The sequence below is a fragment of the Protopterus annectens genome, chromosome 5.part0, assembly GCF_019279795.1.
Source record: "Protopterus annectens isolate FY-2018-M chromosome 5.part0, PAN1.0, whole genome shotgun sequence".
Classification (NCBI taxonomy): Eukaryota; Metazoa; Chordata; order Ceratodontiformes; family Protopteridae; genus Protopterus; species Protopterus annectens.
In genome coordinates this window covers 960838103-960861871 of record NC_056735.1, presented here as the reverse complement: position 1 = coordinate 960861871, position 23769 = coordinate 960838103, and the positions used below count along the sequence as shown (strand labels likewise).

General features: G+C 45.8%; 1 protein-coding gene across 1 annotated transcript in view; it reads left to right on the top strand.

The window, feature by feature from the left end:
• Window positions 1-23769, top strand: part of LRPAP1 (LDL receptor related protein associated protein 1) — an 807807-nt gene that overhangs the window by 274648 nt on the left and 509390 nt on the right. Inside the window, exon 3 of the mRNA XM_044071944.1 lies at window positions 22614-22744. Within this exon, the coding sequence (XP_043927879.1) occupies window positions 22614-22744 (131 nt within the window). The remainder of the gene's footprint in view (window positions 1-22613; window positions 22745-23769) is intronic.

The window sequence follows — 23769 nt, the reverse complement described above, 5'->3', positions numbered from 1 at the left end:
TGTAGAGGTTTCGTTATCTATGGTTGGCCGGTTAATATTCTTCATATTTCCTTCCGGCATCAAAGAGTGCAACATAAGACCAGGGGAGAATTCGAGGCTTCCCATCCAATTGCCTAGGTTTAACTTGAAGGTGGCAAGCATATCACTCTACTTGGCATAAAGTGATTTTCTTTTTTCCAAAGGTGAGATGAGGAGGGATACGAGTCTTACAAGATCATAGGAGGTTACTAGGCGATTGGCCCTGAGGCCCTTATAAGCCTAGCCAAGAGTTTAGCCCATGTTCAGACAAGTCAGCACCCAGATCCCCTGTCCAGCATGGACACAGGTGGAATCCAGGAGTGTATTTTCTGTTTCCCATCCAGTTATCCAGGTTGTGCTTAAAAAGGGAAAATGAGGTACTCTGCTTGATGTGGAGAGGGAGTCTATTCCACAGATGGGGGGAGTCTCTGGGACACACATCTGTCCTGCCAACAAGTCCTATTGATATCACAGTCCAGGTTGAGGTCGCGCATCTGGGTTGCTCAAGTGGAGCTTGACTTGCGGATATGCAGCAGTCCCATCAAGGCGGGGTCTGAGATTGCTTTGTATGCCAGAAAAGAGGTTACCTTTGAGGAGTCTGTATGAAACTGAGCAGAGGGACAGGGCTTTTAGCCGGTCTGTGTAGGGTAGATGTTTGAGGCCCTGGATTCTCCTCATGAGGAACCACTGTGGTCTCTCCAGCTGCTGCATGTGCTTTGTGAGGTACATGCCGAAAGGGGCGTTGTATTAAGTAATTAGCCCTATAAGGGAAGAATACAGGAATCTTATGACCTCTTTGTCCCTGGATTCAATACCCTTACTTATGAGATGGGTCATGTAGAAATCTTTCAGTACGATGGAAGCAACATGGTGGTCAAAAGTCAGGTTGCTGTTAACCTGGGTGCTCAAATCCTTCACTAATGATTGTGTACTTAGGATATGTAATTAGGACGTTATTAATGTGATAATATGTGGAGACATAACTGTCCCCAAAGGGGATGATGATCAGCTTGAGGCCATGTTTCTGCCACCATCATTTGTTTGGGTGAGACCCTCTTGGAGGATGTCCACATCACCACCCAGCTTGCAGTCATCTGCAAACCTGGGCAGCCATAGCCCACTGGTTTTGGTCTGCACCTCAAAGAAGTATATCCTGAATAACAGAGGCCTCAAGACCTATCCCTGGGGGTATGCCACTCGTTACAGGTCTACTGAGTGAGGTGGCTCCCCCTATTTTGATTAGGTGGATTCTATCAGTGAGCCAGTTTGCAACCCATCTGGTAACATATGGATTGATGCCTAGTTGAGAGAGTTTATCTGCTATGCCCAAGTGGGGAATAGTGTCAAAGGCTTTGGCCGGGTCAGGGTAGGAAATGTGCACGGTCTTCCCCTCGTCCATGGCTTTGGTGACTGTCTCAAAGAAGTTGATGGATTGGTGGATGCTTCACCTTTGTGTAAAGGGTTGACAGTGGCTGTTCTCCACTCAGCTGGGACAAAGCCGGTACTCAGGCTTATTGCAACAATGCATCATGGTAGATGTTGATGCCCGTTTACTTCCTTTAACTGGGTGTTTGGAAAAGCATTGATCTGAAGTAGTTTACTCCATTTTATCTTCAACCTGTGGGTATTCGGATCCATATCGGATCCGAGCTGGCAACTTCACAAGCATCTTATCTGAGCTCCAAGCTTCTCCCCATTACCCATAATACACCACCATCTGCTACCTTCCCTCAGATCCCCTTTGCCGCATCATGCATCAGCATCGTGATCTTCATAGCTCTGAGCTTTCAGTGGTACTGTAAGAGCTTTTAGGATTGTTTAGTGAGTTTTCAGTGAGTTAGTTTCCCTTTTCCTCCCCCTCGCTAGTTCATCTGTTTAAAAAAAAAAAAAAAGAGGTAGTTTTTGTTTAGTTCCTTCCCTTCCTTAGCGTGTGTGGAGTCAGGCTAGGTTTTTGGTGACTGAGTGTTTGTTTTGTTTTTGCTGTGGTGTCTGATCAGCCTAAACCAACTTTTAAAAAATGCACAGTGTGTGGCCATAAGCTTTCACCAGCAGATGGCCACACTCTGTGTGTTTGCTTAGGCGTTCCCCACTGGTCCGTCCAATGCAGCATTTGTGCAGGTTTCAACCCGAGGGTCCTAAGAGACAGGCTAAACTCATGGCTAAAGGCCTGCTTCCAGCATCGGCCTTGGACTCAACTGTTATGGCATCGGCTTCTTCTTCTGCAGCTCCCGTTCAAACCCCCCCCCCCCTCAGGCTGGGACTCACCCTCCCTTTAGACCTGCTGAAGGGGATGTTGATGTTATTAATGGGAGAGACAAAGAGAAAAAGGACAGACAAAAGGATTCAGAGAGAGGGAGAGACTGGGATAGGCCCCGTAAAGAGGTCTCCTGATCCTGAAGCCTTGCCTGGCCTGCCTTTGAAAGTTTCTAGATCTGTTTCTCTTCGGCTCCACTCCCCCAGATTTTTCCCAGAGCCGACTGAGCCTACAGAGCCGAGGCCTTCTTCCAGATCCTCCCAACGACCAGCCAGATCCGAGTCTGCTGCATCCTCTCGCTCGACTCGAAGTCTTTCAGAAGTGGACATGGACAGGATGATGATGAGATTCATTCGGACCCAAGTCCAGATGGGAGTCTTGCCAGGCCCCTCTCCCTCTGGAGGGGGGAACTCGATGCCTTTCTTCCTCCTGATTTCTCCTTCCCCGATCCGGCCTTCAGTTTCGGGGTACATGGATCTGACTATCTTTGGAGCTGGGGATTTGGCGCCGATGGTTCCACCAACCTCAACTCCGGCAATTTCCTTGAGTTCCTCTGATCCGAGCAGCTCTTGGGGCCGAGGGCTGGGAGTCGGACCCGAGGGAATGGATGTGTCTTCGGCTCCGACCTTGTTGGATCCAAGCCGTTCCTTTTGGAGTTCTGATTACTTTAGCCTCGGCTCCAATCCTCACAACAGACCCAGGGAGAGCTTCCTCCTTGTCGGGCTCTAAGAAGGTTCGCTCTCCTTCGGCATTCGATGTGGTGGAGAGGGTTCTCTCCCAAGGATCGAGACCACAGACTATTCCCTTGGATTCCACCCAGACTCCCTCGGACTCTGTTGCAACTCCCATCATCTTGTCTCAGGGACAGCCAGTGCTAGAGGACCCCCAGGCGATTCCCCTGGGGGAACTCCCTGCTGCTCGCGAGTCCTCTTCAGAGTCCCACTGAGGAGGGGCATCGTAAGCACACGTGCAAAAGGAGGCACTTGGACTCCCCTGAATCCCTTACTGAGGGCACTGATTTGGATGAAGGAGAAGATTCCCCTAGGTCACCTCCCAAAGATGTCTCCTTTGGAGACCTCATGGAGATCCTCCTCCAGAGGGAGGTTGGTCAGCCCCAAAACCTTCTTCAGATGAATGTGTTCCTGGAGGTTTTTGGCATGGGCCCATCTACTTCCTGGGTTTCCCCGCTGGCGGATCCTTTAGTGGATCTTATCAGCACGTGGGCATAGAAGGAGCCAGACACTGTAGAGCCGATACCAAAGCACCCGGATAAAATTCTTTCTTCACCCTCTGACAGACCTGCCTGGTATAAAGGATCCCCTGTGGACACTATGGTGGTTGCAGCAGCCACCAAGAAGGAACTGGCTCAAGATAGTTCCATGATCCACCCTCCGGATGAGCAATCCAGGACTATGGATCGATTTGGCAAAGTTGAGTGTATTCCTCAGCAACCTTTTACATCCGAGTGCTGAACTACTTGGCACACGACATATGACTGCAGTGGGACTTAGTCAAGGAGTTAGCTGAGTCGCCCCCAGAGTTTTTGTCGCAGGTTTATAAGCATCTGTTCTCCGTGAAGATGTCTACTCTGTAATCAGTGTGGAACATGTCCATGCGCCTCCTTTCTCATGCTACTGAAGGAGCAGCTCGGGCGGCTGGGTCTGGCGTTGCTATGAGGCGACACGCTTGGCTCAGATTGTGTCAGCTTGCAGACCCCTTCAAGGCGTCTTTTACGAATGCCCCCTACAATGGCTCTTCTCTCTTTGGGAAGACAGTCTGTGACACCCTAGTCCAGAGTGAGAAAGACTGAAAGACCTTGTCTGCCGCCGGAATCCGCTTCTTTAACCCTCAAAGATCCTTTTCCCAGAATCAGAGATGGCAAAAGATGATGTGGTTCTGGAAATCTCAGTTTTCTCGGGATTCTCTGGACAACTCATCCCCTAGAGGCAGAGGGTGACCTGATAGACGCTGGCCCAGAGGCAGAGGGGATCCGAGGAACTTTGGGTCTAGGGAACCCTTCTCGGACAGACCCATTCAGCAACCCCTGAATTTTGCCCGACTGCCCTCCTCTGGAGGCAGCCGAGGGAAGATTATCATTGCACCTGGTGGCATGGGAGTCCATAACTGTGCCACAAATAATATCCAGAGGTTACACCATCCCGTTTGTTGCCCCTCCACTCAGACGAAAGCGCCTCCCAGATGTTCCACCCGCTCAAAGGGAGACAGCAGCACTAGAGGTTTCCAAGCTGCTTCAAAAACGAGCCATCAAACTGGGTCCCCCCCCCCATTCAGTCCAGGTTAGGCATTTACTCCAGGTTCTTTTCAGTGCCAAAAAAGACGGGGGATCTCAGACCCATTTTGGACCTGTCAATCTTAAACCTGGCTGTCGCCAAACAGAAATTCCGGATGGTCACCCTGCAGTCCATTCTTCCTCATCTTCGAGAATGCGACTGGATGTGCTCGATAGATCTCCTGGACGCTTACTACCACATCAAGATGCACAGAAGCTCCAGGAGATTTCTTCGCTTCCAGCTGGGAGCCAATCATTTCCAGTTCCGAGCCCTACCCTTCGGTCTCACCACAGCCCTCAGGGTGTTTCACCAAGGTAATGGCAGTAGTAGCGGCTCACCTGAGGCTTCAGGGGATTCAGGTATTCCTTTACCTAGACGAATGGCTCCTCACTGCTTTCACCAAGCGTCTGCTTTGCCAAGCCAGGGATTTCTTCCTACATCTTGCAGCCTTTTTTAGGGATTATGGTCAACGTTCCCATGTCACTCTTGAATCCTGTACAGTTCTTAGACTTTATCGGGGCACGGCTGGACACCCTTCAATTGAAAGTCTTCCTAACTCTAGACAGGTTCCAGAGTCTAAGGGCTCATGTCTCACTGATTCTTGGCCCCAGGTTGCTGACAGCGGTGAATGTTCTCAGAGCCTTGGGTTGTATAGTTGCCGCAATTTCTCTCCTCCCCTGCGCGCATTTCCACATGCGTGTTCTACAATGGACTCTAGCCATGCAGTGGTTTTGGCTGCATCTCCCCATGGAATACCCAATTCATATCAGCAAAGCCTGCAGGGCGTCACTTCTCTGGTGCGTCCAGTTGGTGGAGATTGTTGCGGGACGCCCCTTTGTTCCATCCACAGCCTAAGCCACAGTGACCACGGATGCCTCCCAGCTGGGGGGGGGGGGGGCATTATCTGGGAAGGATACTCCAAGGCACATGTGGTCCCAGATCGAGACCAGATTGCACATCAGTGTACTGGAGATGAGAGCAGTGCTTTTAGCGTTGCAGGCCTTCCATACTGTTCTTCCTCTGGGAACTGTTGCAATTCAGTCAGACATGTCTGTTGTCTGGTACATCAACAAACTGAGAGGAACCAGGTCATGCGCTGTGTGTCATGAGGCCATGAGAGTTCGGGAGTGGGTGATCACCAGCCAGTTTCTAATTGCAACGCACATCCCGGGACGCTCCAACATTTTAGCAGACAAACTGAGTTGGGCTATTCTGATGGCATACAAGTGGTCTCTGAAGCAGTCAATAGCGGAGCAGATCTTCCTTGCGTGGCGTCAGTCTTGCTGCGATCTCTTCGCATCTCCTTCCAACACAAAGTGCAGCGAGTTCTTCGCTCTGATACCCTCACCAGGGGAACCCCCCAGAGACGCACTAGTCCATGCTTGTCCCCCGTTACCACTCATTCCGAAGTTTCATCAGAAGGCTTGTCAACTGGGGTGCAAGGTGATCCTCATTGCCCCGTTCTGGCCTCGTAGGGTTTGATTTCCCTTACTCTGGTCTCATGGATTCTAGATTCCTGCCCGGATCTCATTTATAATAACCCCGGGATCTGTCCGCCCAACCTGGACAGTCTCAAGCTGACAGCTTGGTTGCTCCAGTTCCCTTAATTGCTAGGACTCACGGTCTTTCGTCTTCATTTAAAACTATTCTGGTGGCGGCTCACAAGTCTTCCACTAGGAAGATTTACCGCAGTAAATGGCATCTCATTGAAAGCTGGACCCTTTTACGGCTCATGTATCCACGGTCCTGGATTTTTTAGCCAGCATTTTTCAACAAGGCCCCAGTTCTTCCACTGTGAAAGTGCAACTGGCAGCTATTTCAAATTTTCATGTTGGCGAGAACATGAATGCCTTGGCCTCTTCTAGATTGTGTAAGACTTTTATTAAAGGCACTTTTCTTTATGCCCTCCAGTTAAGAATCCTGATGTTCATTTTTCACGGTTGCAGTCATCATATTTGGGTTATCTGCTTGCAGTAGCCCTCAGTCGGCCTAAAGTCAGGAGTCCTGCGTTGGTTGCTGTCTCTTCTTCCATGACGTCAGGACATCAGGACGTCAGGGGTATAAAACATGCAGCTGACTCCATTACCCCAGTCTTTCTTGCCGTGCGGTGCCCGAAGCAGAAGCAGTTTGCAAGTGCCAGTCGGCAGACTACTGAAATTTTCGTTTTCGAATTTCAGAACCGAAGTCTTCAACTAAAAGATAAGTACCCCGTTGGGGAAACTTTTTCTTGCTCTAAACCGATGTCATTAAAATGAAATAATTGCATTTCTTGTGGAAAGTAAATACCTCATAAAAAATTTAATTCGTACTGTATTCCTTGCCTAGGCCTTGATCGTCGGTCGGTATATTTTTGCTTCTAAATATTTTGGTGCTCTGTTCAATTATCCTGATATGTCTTCAGTAAGCCATCCGACTACCGACATTCCGAAAAAATGCAAAGATAAAGACAGAGACAGGCTGCCTAGGTCCAAAACTGCCAACGTCGCTTCTCTTAATCCAGTCGCCAGTACTCTGTGAGGTGCTTTCGCAGCCCCTGATACCCGCTATTTCAGATTCGCAGTCCTCTTCTGAGACCCATTCAGAGTCTGGTATGCTGCGGGATGCTTCAACTGTGGAACCTGCAGATGTCCTTCAAGGATGCATCTGCAGTCATAACAAATGGGTTGTCCTGTCGTCAGGCAGCCCTTCGGTCGGCCGGATTCCAAAGTCTGGGTCTGGCCTCGGCTGGTGTCGCACTTCACCCGACATCATCTCTGCTGGTCTTCGGGTATAAAGGCATCAGCCGACGCCATTTTCCTCAGTCTTTCTTGCCGCATGGCGCCCGAAGCAGAAGCTGTTCGCAAGTGCCGGTCGGTCAGATCCAGAGATTACTACTACCGAATACTACTTCGAAGACTTCTAAAAAGCTAAGTACCCCGTTGGGGACTCTTTCTTGCCTCAGCCGATGTCAGAAAAAGTAAATAACTGTTTAACTTGTGGGAAACAAATACCTCATAAAGATTTCCACTCTTACTGCTTACCTTGTTTAGGCCCAGACCACGACGTAGCAGCCTGTTTAGCCTGTGCTTCCTTCAACCGACGAACGCTTAGGCGTCGGTCGGAGTTTGCTGAACAGTTTTTCGGCTCAGATTTTGCGTACATTATGCCGTCGGATCCTCCGACTACTCAAATTGTTAAAAAACGCAAAGAAAAAGACTGACACTCGCGGTCCGCGGTTTCGGCCAAAACCACGGTTAAGCAAACCGCGAGTGTCTCGGTTTTGGCTGAAACCGAGCAAATGGGTCAATCTTCAGCCGAATCCATGACTACTACCGAGGCTCCTGCTACCCTAGTTGAATCGGCCTCTGAAGTTTTGCCTACTAATGTGGTTACTAGTGAATTATCAGACACCATCCCTTTGGATGTCTCTACCCCAGCACGTGGTGCTGCTAGGCCTCCTGCAGCCATGTCTATTAAGGCCTTTGCCAGGGCTAAAGCAGCCAAAACTGCTAAATCAGTGCCTGTTAAGCCCCCCTCACACAGGCCCAGTTCCAGTTCACAAATGCTTACTCTGGCAGAGGATCTCATCTCTTTAATTAGGGGATCCCAATCTCACCCAGACAGGGCCTCTCAGCCTCCAGAAAAGAGACCTAGAGCAGAGCCCCCAGAGCCAGTGTCCTCTGATGATTCTTCGGATGACTCAGACATTACAGACCATCCAGAGGCTCCTTTTCTACTTATGAAGATTCCGATGCTGAAGAATCTATTCCATCTGCCTCTCCACCAGAGGAATTTTCCTTTGGGGAAACCTTACATGCCATGAGAGAACAATTCCAATGGCAGGGACAAGATTTCTCAGATTCAAGAAAAGGCTTAGGACGTTTCTACACTTACCGCAACATAGGCCCTTAGCTATACCTCCAGTTCTGCCTGTTGTGGATGATGCATTTAATGATGTTTGCACTGCTCCTGATACTTTACCTCCAGCCCCTGCCAAACCAGATAGGTTTTACAGGGTACCAGACACTCATCACCACCTATACAAGGCCCCACTTGCAGATCCAGAGACTATCTCCCAGGGGCCTAAGGCAGTAGCCGACCTCAGCAAAAACCCTCTCCCTTCTGAAAGGGAATCCAGGTCCTTAGAGATGGGGAAAAAGTTTACACCTCTGCTACTCTCTCAGCTAGAGCTTTGAACTGTCAGTTTCATATGATCCAATACCAAGAGTTTATGCTTGATCAGTTAACTAAACTGTCCTCTGATGACTCCTTAGATAAGAAATATGTTTTAGAAATGGTGAATAACATTCAGCAGGTTAGTAACCATTCTTTAAAATGTGGCTATGATGCACTGGAGGCTTCATTTAGATCAGCCATGACTGGCACAGTTATAAGAAGGCATGCATGCTTGAAAGAACAGGTCTTGCGGATCATGTTAAAGCAAAGCTGTTAGATGCTCCTATGGATAAGGCCAGTCTATTTGGTACTCCTGCTCAGCAAGTAATGAAGAAAATGGAAGAGAAGGCAAAATCTGTACAAACAGTTAAGGATTTCTTACAGGTTCAGCCCCAAGGTTTAGCAGGAACTGGCCTTCCAAAAATTGGTCCTTTCCAGACTCCTCAAAATCTCAGAGAGGCAGGAATAGACGTTCCAGAGGCAGAAATCAATCCAGAGGAGGTGCCTACAGAGGACGCCAGTGGCAAGGCAATAACCAGCGAGGCACAGACACAACCACTGCCACTGCAACAGGACAATCACAGTGACTTGGCTCTGACACCGCCTACCAGGGAACAAATAGCAGCACCTTTAGGCGGAAAGTTAGCCTTATTTTCAAAAAATTGGCACTATATCACAAAAGACAAGTGGATTTTGCAAACCATAGACCAAGGCTACAGGTTTCACTTCCACACCTTACCAGTAAAAAGAGGAATGCCAAACCTACCTCCAAATCAAAAAACAGAAGCTCTAAAGCAGATAGCTCAATTAACAAAGATGAGAGCTGTGGAAAGAGTACCACTAACAGAACAGGGCAAAGAATTCTACTCCAGACTCTTCCTAGTACCAAGAAAAGAGAAAAGTTGGAGACCTATTCTTGACCTGTCCGTCTTAAACACATTCATCATTGTCCCAAAATTCAAAATGCTGACCCTACAGCAACTTCTTCCCATGCTGGGCAAGGAGTGTTGGCTGGTAACTCTAGATCTCAAGGAGGCATACCTGCACGTCCCCATACGACCAAATTGCAGAAGATACCTCAGATTCCTTGCAGGATCAGAGCATTATCAATTCTCAGCATTGCCCTTTGGCTTATCTACTGCGCCCAGAGTATTCACAAAATGCCTGGCATCAGTAATCGCTCATTGCAGGCTACAGGGAATCCAAATGTATCCATACCTGGACGACTGCCTGATACAAGCGGACAACAAAAGCAAGCTGACAAAAGACTTACAAAGAGTCATTTGCTTACTACAAGCCCTGGGATACACAGTCAATTTAAAAAAGTCAAGACTGATACCATCCCAAACAAGAACATTCTTGGGTGCGGAATTGGACACAGTAAAACAGATGGCATCCCTAACTGCAGAAAAACAAGAACAATTCCCTCTTTACTTCTTGGCATTAACAAAGCAGAACAAACTAACAGCAAGAAAAGTACTGCAGGCCTTGGGCTTCATGGCATCATGCATAATCCTGGTCCCCCATGCCAGACTGCATATGAGAAAGCTACAGTGGTACCTAAAGAATTTATGGTCTCAACACAGGCACAGCTTAGAAACCGAAATCCCACTAATCCCATGCCTGAAACAAGAGTTCCTATGGTGGTCTCAAGCATGCCAGTCAAACTCAGGCTTGCCCTTCCACAACTTTCAAGCAAGCCAAACCATCACAACGGACGCCTCAGACCTAGGCTGGGGGGCACACATGCTGGACAAATGCATACAAGGATTATGGACTCCAGACCAGCTGCACCTGCACATAAATCAAAAAGAAATGCTGGCAGTAAAGCTAGCAATCCAGAATTTCAGACCATTCCTCAAAGAAGGCCATTTAATGATAAGGACAGACAACACCACAGTCATGTGGTACATCAACTAACAGGGAGGCACTCATTCATACCCCCTATGCAGAATGACTCTGGACCTTTGGAATATGGCTCTGAGCTACAACATCCAGTTACAGGCAATATTTGTACCGGTAAAAGAAAACACCCTAGCAGACATGTTAAGCAGAACTACCTCGGATGCTCACGAATGGATGCTACACCCGGACATCTTCAAGGCCATCACAAAGAAATGGGGAATGCCACAAATAGACCTATTCGCATCCCCACTCAATCACCAGCTCAAGAAATTCTGCACAAGGACATACCACCCACTTGCATGGAAGGTGGACTCTCTATCCTTCAGTTGGAAAGGCCTGACAGCATATGCATTTCCACCTCTACCTTTGATGCACAAGGTACTACTGAAAATCAAAGAGGAACGTCCAAGGATAATTCTGATAGCTCCGAATTGGCCAAGACAACACTGGTATCCATTGCTGAGGAGCATGTCTCGGGGGAGAATGTGGACACTACCCCTGATGCCTTTGATGTTAACTCAGAACAACTACAACATCATGCATCCAAACCTAAAAACTCTGCAGCTGACTGCCTGGAACATCACATAACAGCAACTAACCCAGACTTATCCCAAAGGGTTAAAGACATTATCCTTGAAGCCCGCAGACCTTCAACAAGAAGGAACTATGCAGGAAAATGGAAAAGGTTTGTCATTTGGAGTACTGAAAGAGGAAAAGATGTGTCGAAGCTAGATATTGCTAACATCCTGGAGTACTTGGCAGAGCTTCTCCATACAGGCCTGTCCTATTCCTCCATCAAGATACATGCATCAGCTATTTCTGCAGAATACAGCTTCAATCCCCCTGTCTTCTCACATCCTCTACTCAGGCAGTTCCTCAGAGGAATCAAGAATGTAAAACCTCCTAGGAAACCACCATTACCAGCATGGGACTGAACTTTGTGCTAGAAAAATTGACACTCCCTCCATTTGAACCAGCAGCAACAGCAGATCTTCAACACCTATCATGGAAAACTGCTTTCCTACTGGCAATTACTTCAGCAAGGAGGGTTTCGGAACTACAGGCCTTAATGGCAGTACAACCCTTCCTAATCTTCCATCAAGATAGAGTGTCCATGAGAACTAATCCTACATTTATGCCTAAGGTGGTATCCAGAGTGTCTCTAAACCAGGCAATCCACCTACCTACCTACCTTCTTTCCCAATCCACAGAACAGGGAGGAAAGACTGCTGCATACCTTGGATGTACATAGACAGTTACGCTACTACCTGGACAGAACCAAAGGTAACAGAAAAACTGACCAGCTTTTAGTAGCCTATGCAACAGGAAGGGAAGGAAAAGCAATTTCCAAACAGACAATCTCCAAATGGATAGGAAATTGCATACGATTCTGTTACTCCTACCATGGAAAACCAATTCCACAGAACATAAGACCTCACTCTACAAGGGCTACAGCCACTACCACAGCTTTCTTCAGGAGTGGCAACCAAGGACATTATTGAGGCGGCTACTTGGACCTCCGTGCATACATTTGCCAAGCATTATAACTTACCTCTATACTCTAGATCCCGAGCAGGGTTTGCCACTGCTGTATTGCAAGGGATCCTAACTACACCATAATTCTTCTTCCTCCTCCCATAGTTTGGCTATGGTATTCTACCCATTTGTTATGACTGCAGATGCATCCTTGAAGGACATAGTACAGTTTTGTACCTACCATAAATGTAGATGTCGAACAGGATAGCATCTGCAGTCAGGATTACCCACCCTCCTTCCCCTCTGTGGTACTCCTAGGGTATTTACCCTCCTAATAGCTAGCTGGGGGGGGGTCTCTTATGGTGTATTTGTTTGTATATATGTACATACATGCTTATTTTTTGTGTTTGCCTTCTACCTTTTTTGGAAACATTGGCATTTATCCAAAATTTAGCTTTCCAAGAGGGCAACTGGCATCTGGGGCAAGAAACACTGAGGAAAATGGCGTCGGCTGATGCCTTTATACCCGAAGACCAGCAGAGATGACGTCGGGTGAAGTGCGACACCAGCCGAGGCCAGACCCAGACTTTGGAATCCGTCCGACCGAAGGGCTGCCTGACGACAGGACAACCCATTTGTTATGACTGCAGATGCTATCCTGTTCGGACATCTACATTTATGGTAGGTACAAAACTGTACTATGTCTTTACCTTGGATGGGTCCGGAGCTGCTGTGCAGGCACCGGCTTCTGAGGGTGTATTCAGGCCTACTGACTTGCATATTAAACCAACGCCATCTTCTTCTTCAAGGCCTAAAACTCGAACCATGCGTAGAAAACTTGACGCCCAGACCACATGGTCAAGCCTCTATGTCTAAAAAACAAATGATAAGAATGCCTGAAGACCTTATTACTTTAATCAGGGGAAGCCAACCTTCCCCCTCTGAGAGACCTAGGACTGAGTTTGCTTATGATACTTCTGACCAAGATTCTGAAATTTCTGTTTCCTCTGATGACCAAGATTTACCCTTATCTACCTATGAGGATTCTGAGGCTGAGTACTCTATTCCCTCTGCTTCCCCCCCAGATTTTGGTGAAACCTTGCATGCTCTCAGGGAGCATTTTCGTTGGGAAAGTCAGGATTTCTCTGATTCTAAAAAGAGGCTTAGGGATTTTTTACTCCTGCCCCAGCACAAGCCTGTACCTATACATCACGTACTGGACATTGTTGATGATGCCTTTATTGAATCTAGCTTGGCCCCTGACTCTTTGCCTCCTGTTCCCAGAAAACCTGATGGATATTACAGGGTTCCTGACTCTCACAAGTTCCTTTTCAAGTTCCTTTTCAAAAATCCTACTGCGGTTCCTGAAACCATTTCACAGGGACCCAAGGGCATTAAAGCTACTACTGCCAAAAATCCTACCCCCTCTGATAGACTCCAGGGTTCTGGATAAATGGGGTAAGAAGAAGGTATATACTTCTGCAACTTTGGCCATTAGGCCCTTGAATTGCCAGTTTCATATGTTAAAGTATCAGCAGCATATTATTGGATTGCTTAAACAGAAAATTATGTTGATTCCTGATTGTGCTGAAAATAAGGATTTACAGGATTTAATGTATTCTGCTGAACAAGTTGGTAAACATACTTTGTAGTGTGGTTTTGATTCACTAGGGGCATCTTGCAGGACTGCTGTAACTGCGTCTGTACTTAGAAGACATACTTGGCTTAAGGAGCAATCCTTGCCAGATCATGTTCAAGTGAAATTATTGGATGCTCCCTTAAATCAGGATCACCTGTTTGGCAACAAGGCGGAAGAAGTTCTTAAAAAGATGGAGGAAGAAGCCAAATCTGTGCAAAATGTTAAAGATTTTTTTACAAGTACAACCTCCAAGATTTAGTAGGCATTGGCCTTCTAAGAATTGGACCTTTCCTGCCTCTTTCAGACCTTCTTGGTCCAAACCCAGATCCAGCAAGACCACCCAGGCTTCAGTCCCAGCAGACGCACAGGACTAAGCAGTGGGGGGGCCTCCACTTCCAAATCTAGAAGTAATAAAACTCCCCCCATGGTAAACTGTCTCAATGACTTCTTTTTAAAACTTCCAAGCACTTCTCAACTCTCTGCCCCTTTGGGGGGAAAGATTGCACTTCATGCAAAGAACTGGAGACTTGTTACCCAGGACAAATGGGTTTTAAACATAGTTTCCCAAGGATACAGATTTCACTTCCACACGTTACCAACCCCAAACGGTTGGCCAGATCTACCTCCAAATCAGTGGGCAGAGGCCCAAAAGCAAGTACTCTCTCTCTCTAAGCATAAAGGCTGTTCAAACTGTACCAGAAGAGGAAAAGGGACAAGGTTTCTACTCCAGACTTTTCCTGGTACCCAGAAAAGACCATTCATTGCGTCCTATCCTGGACCTGTGTACTCTAAACACCTTTTTGGTGATTCCAAAATTCAAGATGCTGACTCTTCACCAGTTGCTTCCTATGCTAGGCAAAGATGCCTGGTTGGCAACACTAGATTTAAAGGAAGCCTACCTGCACATCCCAATCAGGGAATCTTGCAGAAGATACCTACACTTCAAAGCAGCAGGCTACATGCACTATCAGTTCTCTGCACTGCCCTTTGGCTTATCTACTGCACCCAGGGTATTCACTACAAGCTGTGGGGTTCATGGCCTCCTGCATTCTTGTAATTCCATATGCAAGGCTGTATGTGAGGAAACTATAATGGTATCTAAAAAGCCTATGGTGTCAACATTCTCAGGATCTAGAAGCAATGATTCCTATCATACTTTGCCTACGCCTACAGTTCCTTTGGTGGGAAGAGGCCTGCCACCAAAACAAGGGACTACCATTCACACTACCCCCTGCCCCCCAAACCCTAACAACAGATGCATCAGACTATGCATGGGGGGCTCACCTGGCAGGGAAGTGCATTCAGGGCAAATGGAACCCAAGTCAAATGCACCTGCATATCAATCAAAAAGAAATGTTAGCTGTACAGAATGCTCTGACAGCCTTCAGGGACCACATTCTTCCAGGACAATTAATGGTAAAGACAGACAACATCACTGTTATGTGGTACATAAACAAGCAGGGGGGGGGTGCACATTCTTACCCCCTGTGCAGACTAGCCATGGCATTGTGGAACACCGCCTTGAACTACCAAGTGCATCTACAAGCTCAATTCCTGCCAGGGAAACTAAATACACTGGCAGATGAACTAAGCAGAAACCTCATGGACCCACACGAGTGGAAACTGGAACCAAGGATTTTCAACATGTTGACAAGCAAATGGGGGAGCCTAGATATAGACCTGTTTGCCTCCCACCAGAACTATTAACTGGACACATTTTGCACAAGGACTCCCCACAGACAATCTTGGAAAGTGAATGCTCTGTCCTTCAGCTGGAAAAAACTATCAGTTATGCCTTTCCTCCTCACCCTCTGCTCTCCAAGGTACTACTAAAGATCAAGCAAGACAAACCAAGGACTATTTTGATTGCACCAGACTGGCCACGCCAACACTGGTACCCCCTTTTGAGCTGTGTGTCACTGTTGGGCCCCATGGCACCTGCCTCACACTCCTACCCTGCTGTCTTAGCAGGAGAACCAGATTCTGCACCCTTAGCTTCAAACACTGAACCTAGCAGCCTGGCTAATTACCTAATCTCTCCTTTACCATCCCTCAGTAAACCAGTGATGGATATCATTTTAGAGCCAAGGAGGCCTAGTACTAGAAAATCTTATGCTGAAAAATGGAAAAGATTCTGCGCCTGGAACCAATCTCAAAAGATGAGCACAGCAGTGCCCAATTTACCTCAGAGTTTACAATACTTAACTGAGATGCTTTACAAGGGCCTGTCTCTTTCCTCAATAAAAATTCACAACTCAGCCATTTCAGCTTATTATAACACAGAACTTCCCCTCTTCTCTCACCCACTGCTCAAGCAGTTCCTTAGAGGGGCCAAAAATTTAAGACCACCCAGGAGAGCTCCAACTCCAGCCTGGGACCTTAACTTTGTATTGGAGAAACTCACCCTTCCTCCTTTCGAGCCAGCTGCTACTGCAGATTTAAAATTCCTTTCTTGGAAAACAGCTTTCCTTTTAGCAATCACTTCAGCAAGAAGGGTATCCGAATTACAGGCCCTTATGGCAGTGGAGCCTTTCATCATCTTTCAGGTGGACAGGGTGTCCCTCAGGACCAATCCGTCTTTCATGCCCAAGGTGGTATCCAGTGTGGCCCTTAATCAGTCCATTCATTTGCCAACCTTCTTTCCTAATCCACATAACAAAGGGGAATGGATTCTGCACTCCTTAGATGTGCACAGACAACTTAGATTCTACTTGGACAGGACTAAACCTCAAAGGAAATCTAAACAACTGCTGGTGGCATTTGCTTCAGGGACAGAGGGAAAGGCTATTTCAAAGCAAACCATTTCTAAATGGATAGGCCATTGCATTCATTTCTGCTATAAGCACCATGGGAAACCTATCCCACAGAGGATCAGACCTCATTCAACCAGGGCTGCATCTACCTCCACAGCCTTTCTCAGAGGCATGCCTACCAGGGACATCCTAGAAGCTGCTACCTGGAGTTCTGTACATACTTTCACCAAGCATTACCATTTGCCAATTTTCTCTAAATCCAGAGCTGGCTTTGCCACTGCAGTCTTGCAGGGCCTTATATCTGGTCCTAATGCTGTCTAAATTCCTCCTTCCATCTTTAGCTTTGGGAATCTACCCAAATGTGATGACTGCAACAGTGAAACACAAATAACATAGTACAGTTGTGTACACTTACTGTATGTAGATGTTCAAGTGTATTTACTGTTGCAGTCCTGGTTACCCTTCTTCCGGCCCCTTGACTTCTTTTGGCAATACCTCTTCTCTCCTTTACTATGCTTAAAGCTTTTTGGTGTATTTGCTTGTTTTTTGGAGGTGTAATCTTGTATATTTATAGATTTAATTGTGTCCCATTAGGGGGGCACCTGTCATCTATGGCAAGAAAAACTGATGTAATTGCGTCGGCTGCATGTTTTATACCCCTGACGACCTGACATCATGGAAGAAGAGACAGCAACCGACGCAGGACCCAAGACTTTGTTAATCAGGCCGACTGAGGGCTACTGCAAGCAGATAACCCAAATGTGATGACTGCAGCAGTGAATACACTCTAACATCTACATTTATGGTAAGTGTACACAACTGTACTTTCCTCCTTGGGACCTTACTTTGATTCTTCAGGCCTTGGTTGCTCCCCCCCTTTGAACCTGCAGCTTCCCTGGATTTAAAGTTTCTATCCTGGAAGACAGCCTTCCTAGTGGCTATCATCTCAGCTAGGAGGGTTTCTGAGCTTCAGGCCTTGTCTGCTGTGCCCCCTTATTTGATCTTCCATAACGATAGGGTTTCTCTCTGCATGAATCCTTCTTTCTTACCAAAAGTGGCATCTGAATCAAACATTAACCAAACAATTAATCTGCCTGTTTTCTTCCCAAATTTTCAAAACAAAGGTGAATATAAACTGCATTTACTAGATGTTCATAGACAACTGCATTTTTATTTGCACAGAACAAGGCCCTTTCGTAAGTCTGACCAGTTGTTTGTCTCCTTTTCTAAGCCCTTTTTGGGTAGGGCCATCTCCAAAGTTTCTTTAGCCAGATGGATTACTCTGTATTTTGCAGATTTGCAAATACAAAGGATTTTCTCCACCTGGTCCGATTAAAGCTCACTCTACCAGATCTATGGCGATGTCTGCTGCTTTCTGGTCTAGGGTTTCATTGGATGACATTTGTCTGGCATCGACTTGCACCAAGTTGCATACCTTCATTTCTCATATGTTGGTTTTAAGCTCTAGAGGGAGAGCATCTCTTGGCTCTGCAGTGCTCCGGAATATCCTTTAATGAGGGCCTCCCAGGGGTGTGAGTAGCTGGGGACTCTGTCCCACAGGTTGAAGATAAAATGAAGTAAACTACTTCAGATAAAGAAGTTATGTACTCACCATAACATTCCATCTGAGTAGTTCTACTTCATTTTTCTTCAACCACCCCACCCTCCTTCCCCCGAACCTTCTCATGTTATGATCATGTTATGGTTTCTTTCTAGTTTGAGTTTCTGGTTAGTTTGGTTTGCAGCAAACTCAATCTGAGGGAACTTAGTAGATGGTGGTGTATTATGGGTAAGGGGGGTGTATTATGGGTAAGGGGGAGAAGCTTGGAGCTCTGAGCAGATGCTTGTGAAGTTGCCGGCTCAGGTCCGATATGGATCCGAATACCCACAAATTGAAGAAAAATTAAGTGGAACTACTCAGATGGAATGTTATGGCAAGTACATAACTTTTTTTCTGAAAAGTGATAAGAAGACAAATAGATTGGATTATTCAGGGCTTGTAAGGCTAGACAGATTGCCATGTTAAAAGTATATAATTGAGTACAGAGAGAAGTCTGCCTGATAAGGCCATTGATGATGATTTTTTTAGTTATGGTCTTCTGAAGTCTCCCTAGTTGAGTGATCTGTTTAGGCAAATACATGGCAAAGAATACATTATATTCAATACAGTCGGGTAAAATGTGAAAAACAGGGAATTAAGACCTCTTTGGGTGTATAGAAGATGCCTTTGGACATGAGAGGATCCCGATAGAAGTCTTGCTGAACTACTGTGGAGATGTAGCCAAAAGATAAAGAAATACCATGAAGAGAGTATATATATATATATATATATATATATATATATATATATATATATATATATTATTTTTATTTTACATTTGTTAACCGGGGGTGTCTGACTGAGCCGAAAAGGCCCTTTTTCAGCAGAAGCCCAGGGAAAAAAGCTCCACAAAGAAAAATTACAGACACATTTAGTTATTCAGACATGATCAGTATACACACACACATATATAGTGTGTGTGTACTTCGGTCCGCTAATGATTGGCAGTAGATTTTTATGATGCCGAGTTGCCAGCCCGACGCCCATTCACACATGCCTTTCGAGCGCCACTCTACTGCGGGGAGGACATGCAGATTCCACACAGAAGGCACTCCAGCCGAGAATCAAACAAGAGAACCTCTTGCTGTGAGGCAACAACGTTACCGCTACACATGTTGGAACAATTGAGACTGAGTATTGAGTAAAATACAGTTGTCTCCAAACTTGGATAACTATAAGCCAGTGTTGGATTGAAGATTAGAGAAATAGATGTCAGATAGGAGAGGGGCCCAACACTAAGCGCTGTGGTTATACTACTGGTAACTTGCTTTCAGTAGTGACTTCTGAAACTGCAAACATATGAGCTCTGACAGATATCCATTTAACTATCTACAGCACAACATAAGGATTTAAATTCAAATTTATGAGCCTGTCAATAATACCTATATGCGGAATGGTGTTGGAGGCTTAACCAGATCCAGATAAGTAGTATGTGCTGTGTAGCCATGATCTCATGCTTTGGTGATATCAACATAGGAAGTTACTAGGCTATTGGCCCTGAGACCCTTACAAGTCTAGCCAAGAATTTAGCCCATGTTCCAACAATTCAGCACCCTATGCCACTGTCCAGCAGGAACACCGATGGAATCCCAGGGGTGTATTGTCTGTTCCCCATCCAGTTATCCAGGTTGCGCTTAAAAAGGGTTAATGAGGTACTCTGCTTTACGTGGAGAGGGAGTCTGTTCCACAGTGCTGTTAAAATAGCTGTAAAGAGGCAATACTTTAATTTGACAAAGTCAAATTGTTGCAGATCCAGGGCTAAAACATTTTTAATTTACAGATTAATGAGCTCTTAAATGTGTTTCATAGCTTTCCATATGAAGCTAGTGAAACTGAGTCTGAAGTTACTAAGGTTCATTGATAGGCAGTCCTTGTGTAACAATATTACAGTGAGTGTTTTCCATGCTGTAGAGATGTAATAAGTGAAAAGGCATTGATTTAAGATGTTAATTCTTCAAATTAGTGCAACTGTGGAGTTGGTATAAACATGTTCAGGGGGTGGGGTGGAGGCTTTCATATCAGGGGCATTGCTCCCCTGCAGAAAATTCATTTTTTCACTCTGTGTGCAGAGCTCATTGTAAATGGAGCCACCTATACTGAGCTAGAAGATGTAGCAAACCTCCTGGCTGATGAATTCAGCTCTAACTTTACTCCTTGCTCCCCCTCAACCTTCCCTCAGGAAATTTATTCAAATATAACTCCCCCTACGGTCACTAGGGAACAGGTCCTTAATGCTCTCTCTAAGACCAAGAATACTGCATCAGTGGGCCCAGACAGTATCCCAGGGTGCCTAATAAATAGCATGAAACATGACCGGTCATGGCCTCTGGAATTACTACTCAGAAGTCAAGGCCAATGTCAGTGGTCTCTGGCTGACTAAATTTGCAGATGATTTCAAATTAGGAGCTGTCATTGAATTTCACACTGATGCAAATGTTCTAGGAGGGGCTAACACAGGCAAACAACTAAATGCCAGGAAATGCATGATAGTGTCCTTTGGGAAGTCATCCATCCCTGGTAAATATCCTATTAACAATGCACCCTTTAGAGGTGATCCAGTAGTAGGGGACTTGGGGACACATACAGATGGCGAGGAAATCATTCTGTGTTGTGCAACTTATAAACAAAGGAAGTGATTGATATTCTTCATATTTCAGTGTTGCCGTCCTCACATTTGGGTTATCCCTGCCAGGGTAGCCCTTGGCCGGCCCGAATACCAGAGACTTAGTATTTCTGTGTTGGGTGCTGTCACTTGAAGGACTGATGTCAGGTCGTCGGGTGCTGTCACTTGGAGGACTGATGTCAGGTCGTCAGTAGTATAAAGTAAGGCAGCCAACACCATTACATCACTTTCTTGCATTGGAGCTCGAAGCAGAAACAGTTTGCATGAGTGCCTTTCTGCCGCTACCTGAGTTTTTGTTTCCAAATTGAAGTTAAAGTCTTATAAAGCTAAGTATCCCATTGGGGATCCTTTTTTTCTTGCACCAACCAGTGTCAGAAAAAGTTAATTGTCTCGCCTATGGAAAGCAAATTCCACACCAAGACTTCCACTCTTACTACGTCACTTGTCTAGGCCCAGACCATGACGTCCCCCGTTGTCACTTCTGTGCTTTGTTCAATGCCAGAACTATCCATCGTTGGGCCCTTATTGTAGCCATATGTTTTCGTTTACAGTCCTCTAATTCCAATATGGCTTCTGTAAGCCATCCGACAGTAGGTCTTCTAAAAAAAACGTAAAGATAAAGACAGAGACAGACCACACAGGTCCATACCTTCCGACGACGCTTCCGTTAAGCTAGTCGTCAGTTTTCTGGTACTCAGTGAGGCGCTTTCTCTGCCCCTGATGCCTGCTTCAGTTGATTCGCAGGCTGCTACCAAGACCCTTTCGGAGTCTGGTATGCCACAAAACTCTTTGTGTAAGGATCCTGTGGTCGTTTCTACCTTGGATGGGTCGGGAGCCACTGAACAGGCACCGGCTTCCACGGAAGTCCTTCGCACCATCGAATCTCTACACAAACAGACATCTTCTTTCGCGACTACCATTCTTTCAAAAACAACCAAGTTCCTTGGGCCCAGGGTTCGAACCACACCGAAGAAACGGACTACCCACTCTCAGGTGCCTGCTACCTTGGCAGTCTCAAATGCTTAAAATGGCGGAAGACCTAATCATGCTGCTCAGGGGAAGCCAAGCTCCCCATCTCAAAAAGGAAAAGAGATCTGTCCCCAGTAGTTTTGTCTGAACAAGAGTCAGATGGCTCTGATGGATCCGAATATGAAGACATGCAACCCTCTCCACTTATGAGGATTCTGATGCAGAGGAATCCATTCTTTCAGCCTCTTCCCCCAGAGGATTTTTCTCAGTCAGTGTTATTACTGGAAACTAGTACAGTCTAAGTACTGCTTTACTCTACTGTAACTTAAATTATGGAATTTTGTTAAAACTTGTGAGTTCCAATGAATATTGTACTTTGTAACTTAAAAACTGTGGAATCTTGTTAAATCATGTGTTTTCCTGTGAATGCTTGCTTGCTATGTAGAAATTTCATAGTAGTTTGTTCTTGATCTGTGGAGTTTTTCTCCTCGGGCCTCCGCTAAAAATGGACACATATCTAGTTGGGATCTCCCAGTCAACAAATGTAAAATAAATGTCTGTATAGTAAGATGATTGAAGGAAACATGGCAGTATGTGTGAGTGGTATGTATTGCATAGACATTGAACCTGTTCACTGTGCAGCAGGGAATGTGTGGACATTGCTGCACTTAGGCAAAATGGTGTCTGATGCTACTGCCATAGGCCTAGATAATGTATTTCTCATGTGCATACTGAAGTACACTGTTTACCATTGGTAATGGGGGGAGATTCCTTTTCTGAGTTGCGCACCAGCAGAACAGCTTGTAGGGTACCTCTCCTTTGGTGAGCTGCAGCTGTCTCCGAATTCTCTCATTAGTTATTTCTGGGTTTTCTTTTGATGACTTTGTAACATACTTAAGGTTCTTTATATATTCATTTTGTCTCTTGCAGTGATTTTAGCCAGGTATGAAATGGATGGAAAGAAGGACCCAAAACACCTAGAGACAAACTTCCTGCAAGATCATGATGGCATGGACAGTGATGTATACAATGATCCCAAATTAGATAAACTATGGATCAAGGTTTGTTTGCTTGATACAGTTTTTCTGTAATTTGTTTTCTTTCATTGCACTTTTTAAATGGATTTTTTTATGTGTAATGCACTGATCAAATATTTTTTCACTGTTCTGCAGTTCTACATGCAAAGTCTCTGCAGTATGGTGACAGTGGTAAAACTTTATTTGCATCTCTGCTATTTGAGATTATAGACCCTTAGTGTATTATTTTTGTAGGAGGGCCTGTCAGGTATTCAGTAAAATCCTTTCTTTAATTGAGAGCTGCCAGTGCAACTCTTTGGGTTACAGTGATGAATCCCTGATGGCATTCCAAGTAACCAGCAGTGCTTGCTTGCCTGCTTGAGGGGTGATGATGAATAGAAACACTGCCTGTTTTTTTTTATGTTGATGTGAAGGGATGCATGGAGGGGTATGCGTGCTCTCATGGCTTCTGGTGGTGACTGAAAGCTGTCAGATGGGATGCTTGCTACTAATACATGGTGGGTTGGGCAGTAGAGGAGCACATCACAGGACAGGAGACTTCAGTTCCTTTGGATTACCCATTGAAAGACCAGCTGTAATACATCAACCAGCTTATCTAAAGCTAGGGAGTAAACACCAGACAGCTGTTTCCATACATGTAGTGACTGAGAGTCTGTTTTCCCTGTCCACAATGCCTCCCAACCCTGTTTGAATAAGTTGACCTTGCCATCAAATGTAGAGAACTGATGGGGACTCCAAGACTAAGGTGTTAAACTGTGCATGGGAGATGTGGAATTGAAGGGCAGGGAGTGCTGAGTTGCATGTAACCTCTTGCAGCATGAGACTCCGCTGTTAATTCAGGAATCACAGCTCAGCTAGCTCAAAAATGTGCATTTGAGTGCAACGTACTGATTAGCAGGTTCCTCCTTTTTCAAAGATTTTATTCTGTTCATTTTTACTTCAAAATTCATTATCCCCGTCAATATTGTTTGTGTTCTCTTATTGACTTGCTTAATTATTGAGTACTTTTCCATCTTTCATTGCTATTTCGGAGGAGTACTTTCTTTTAA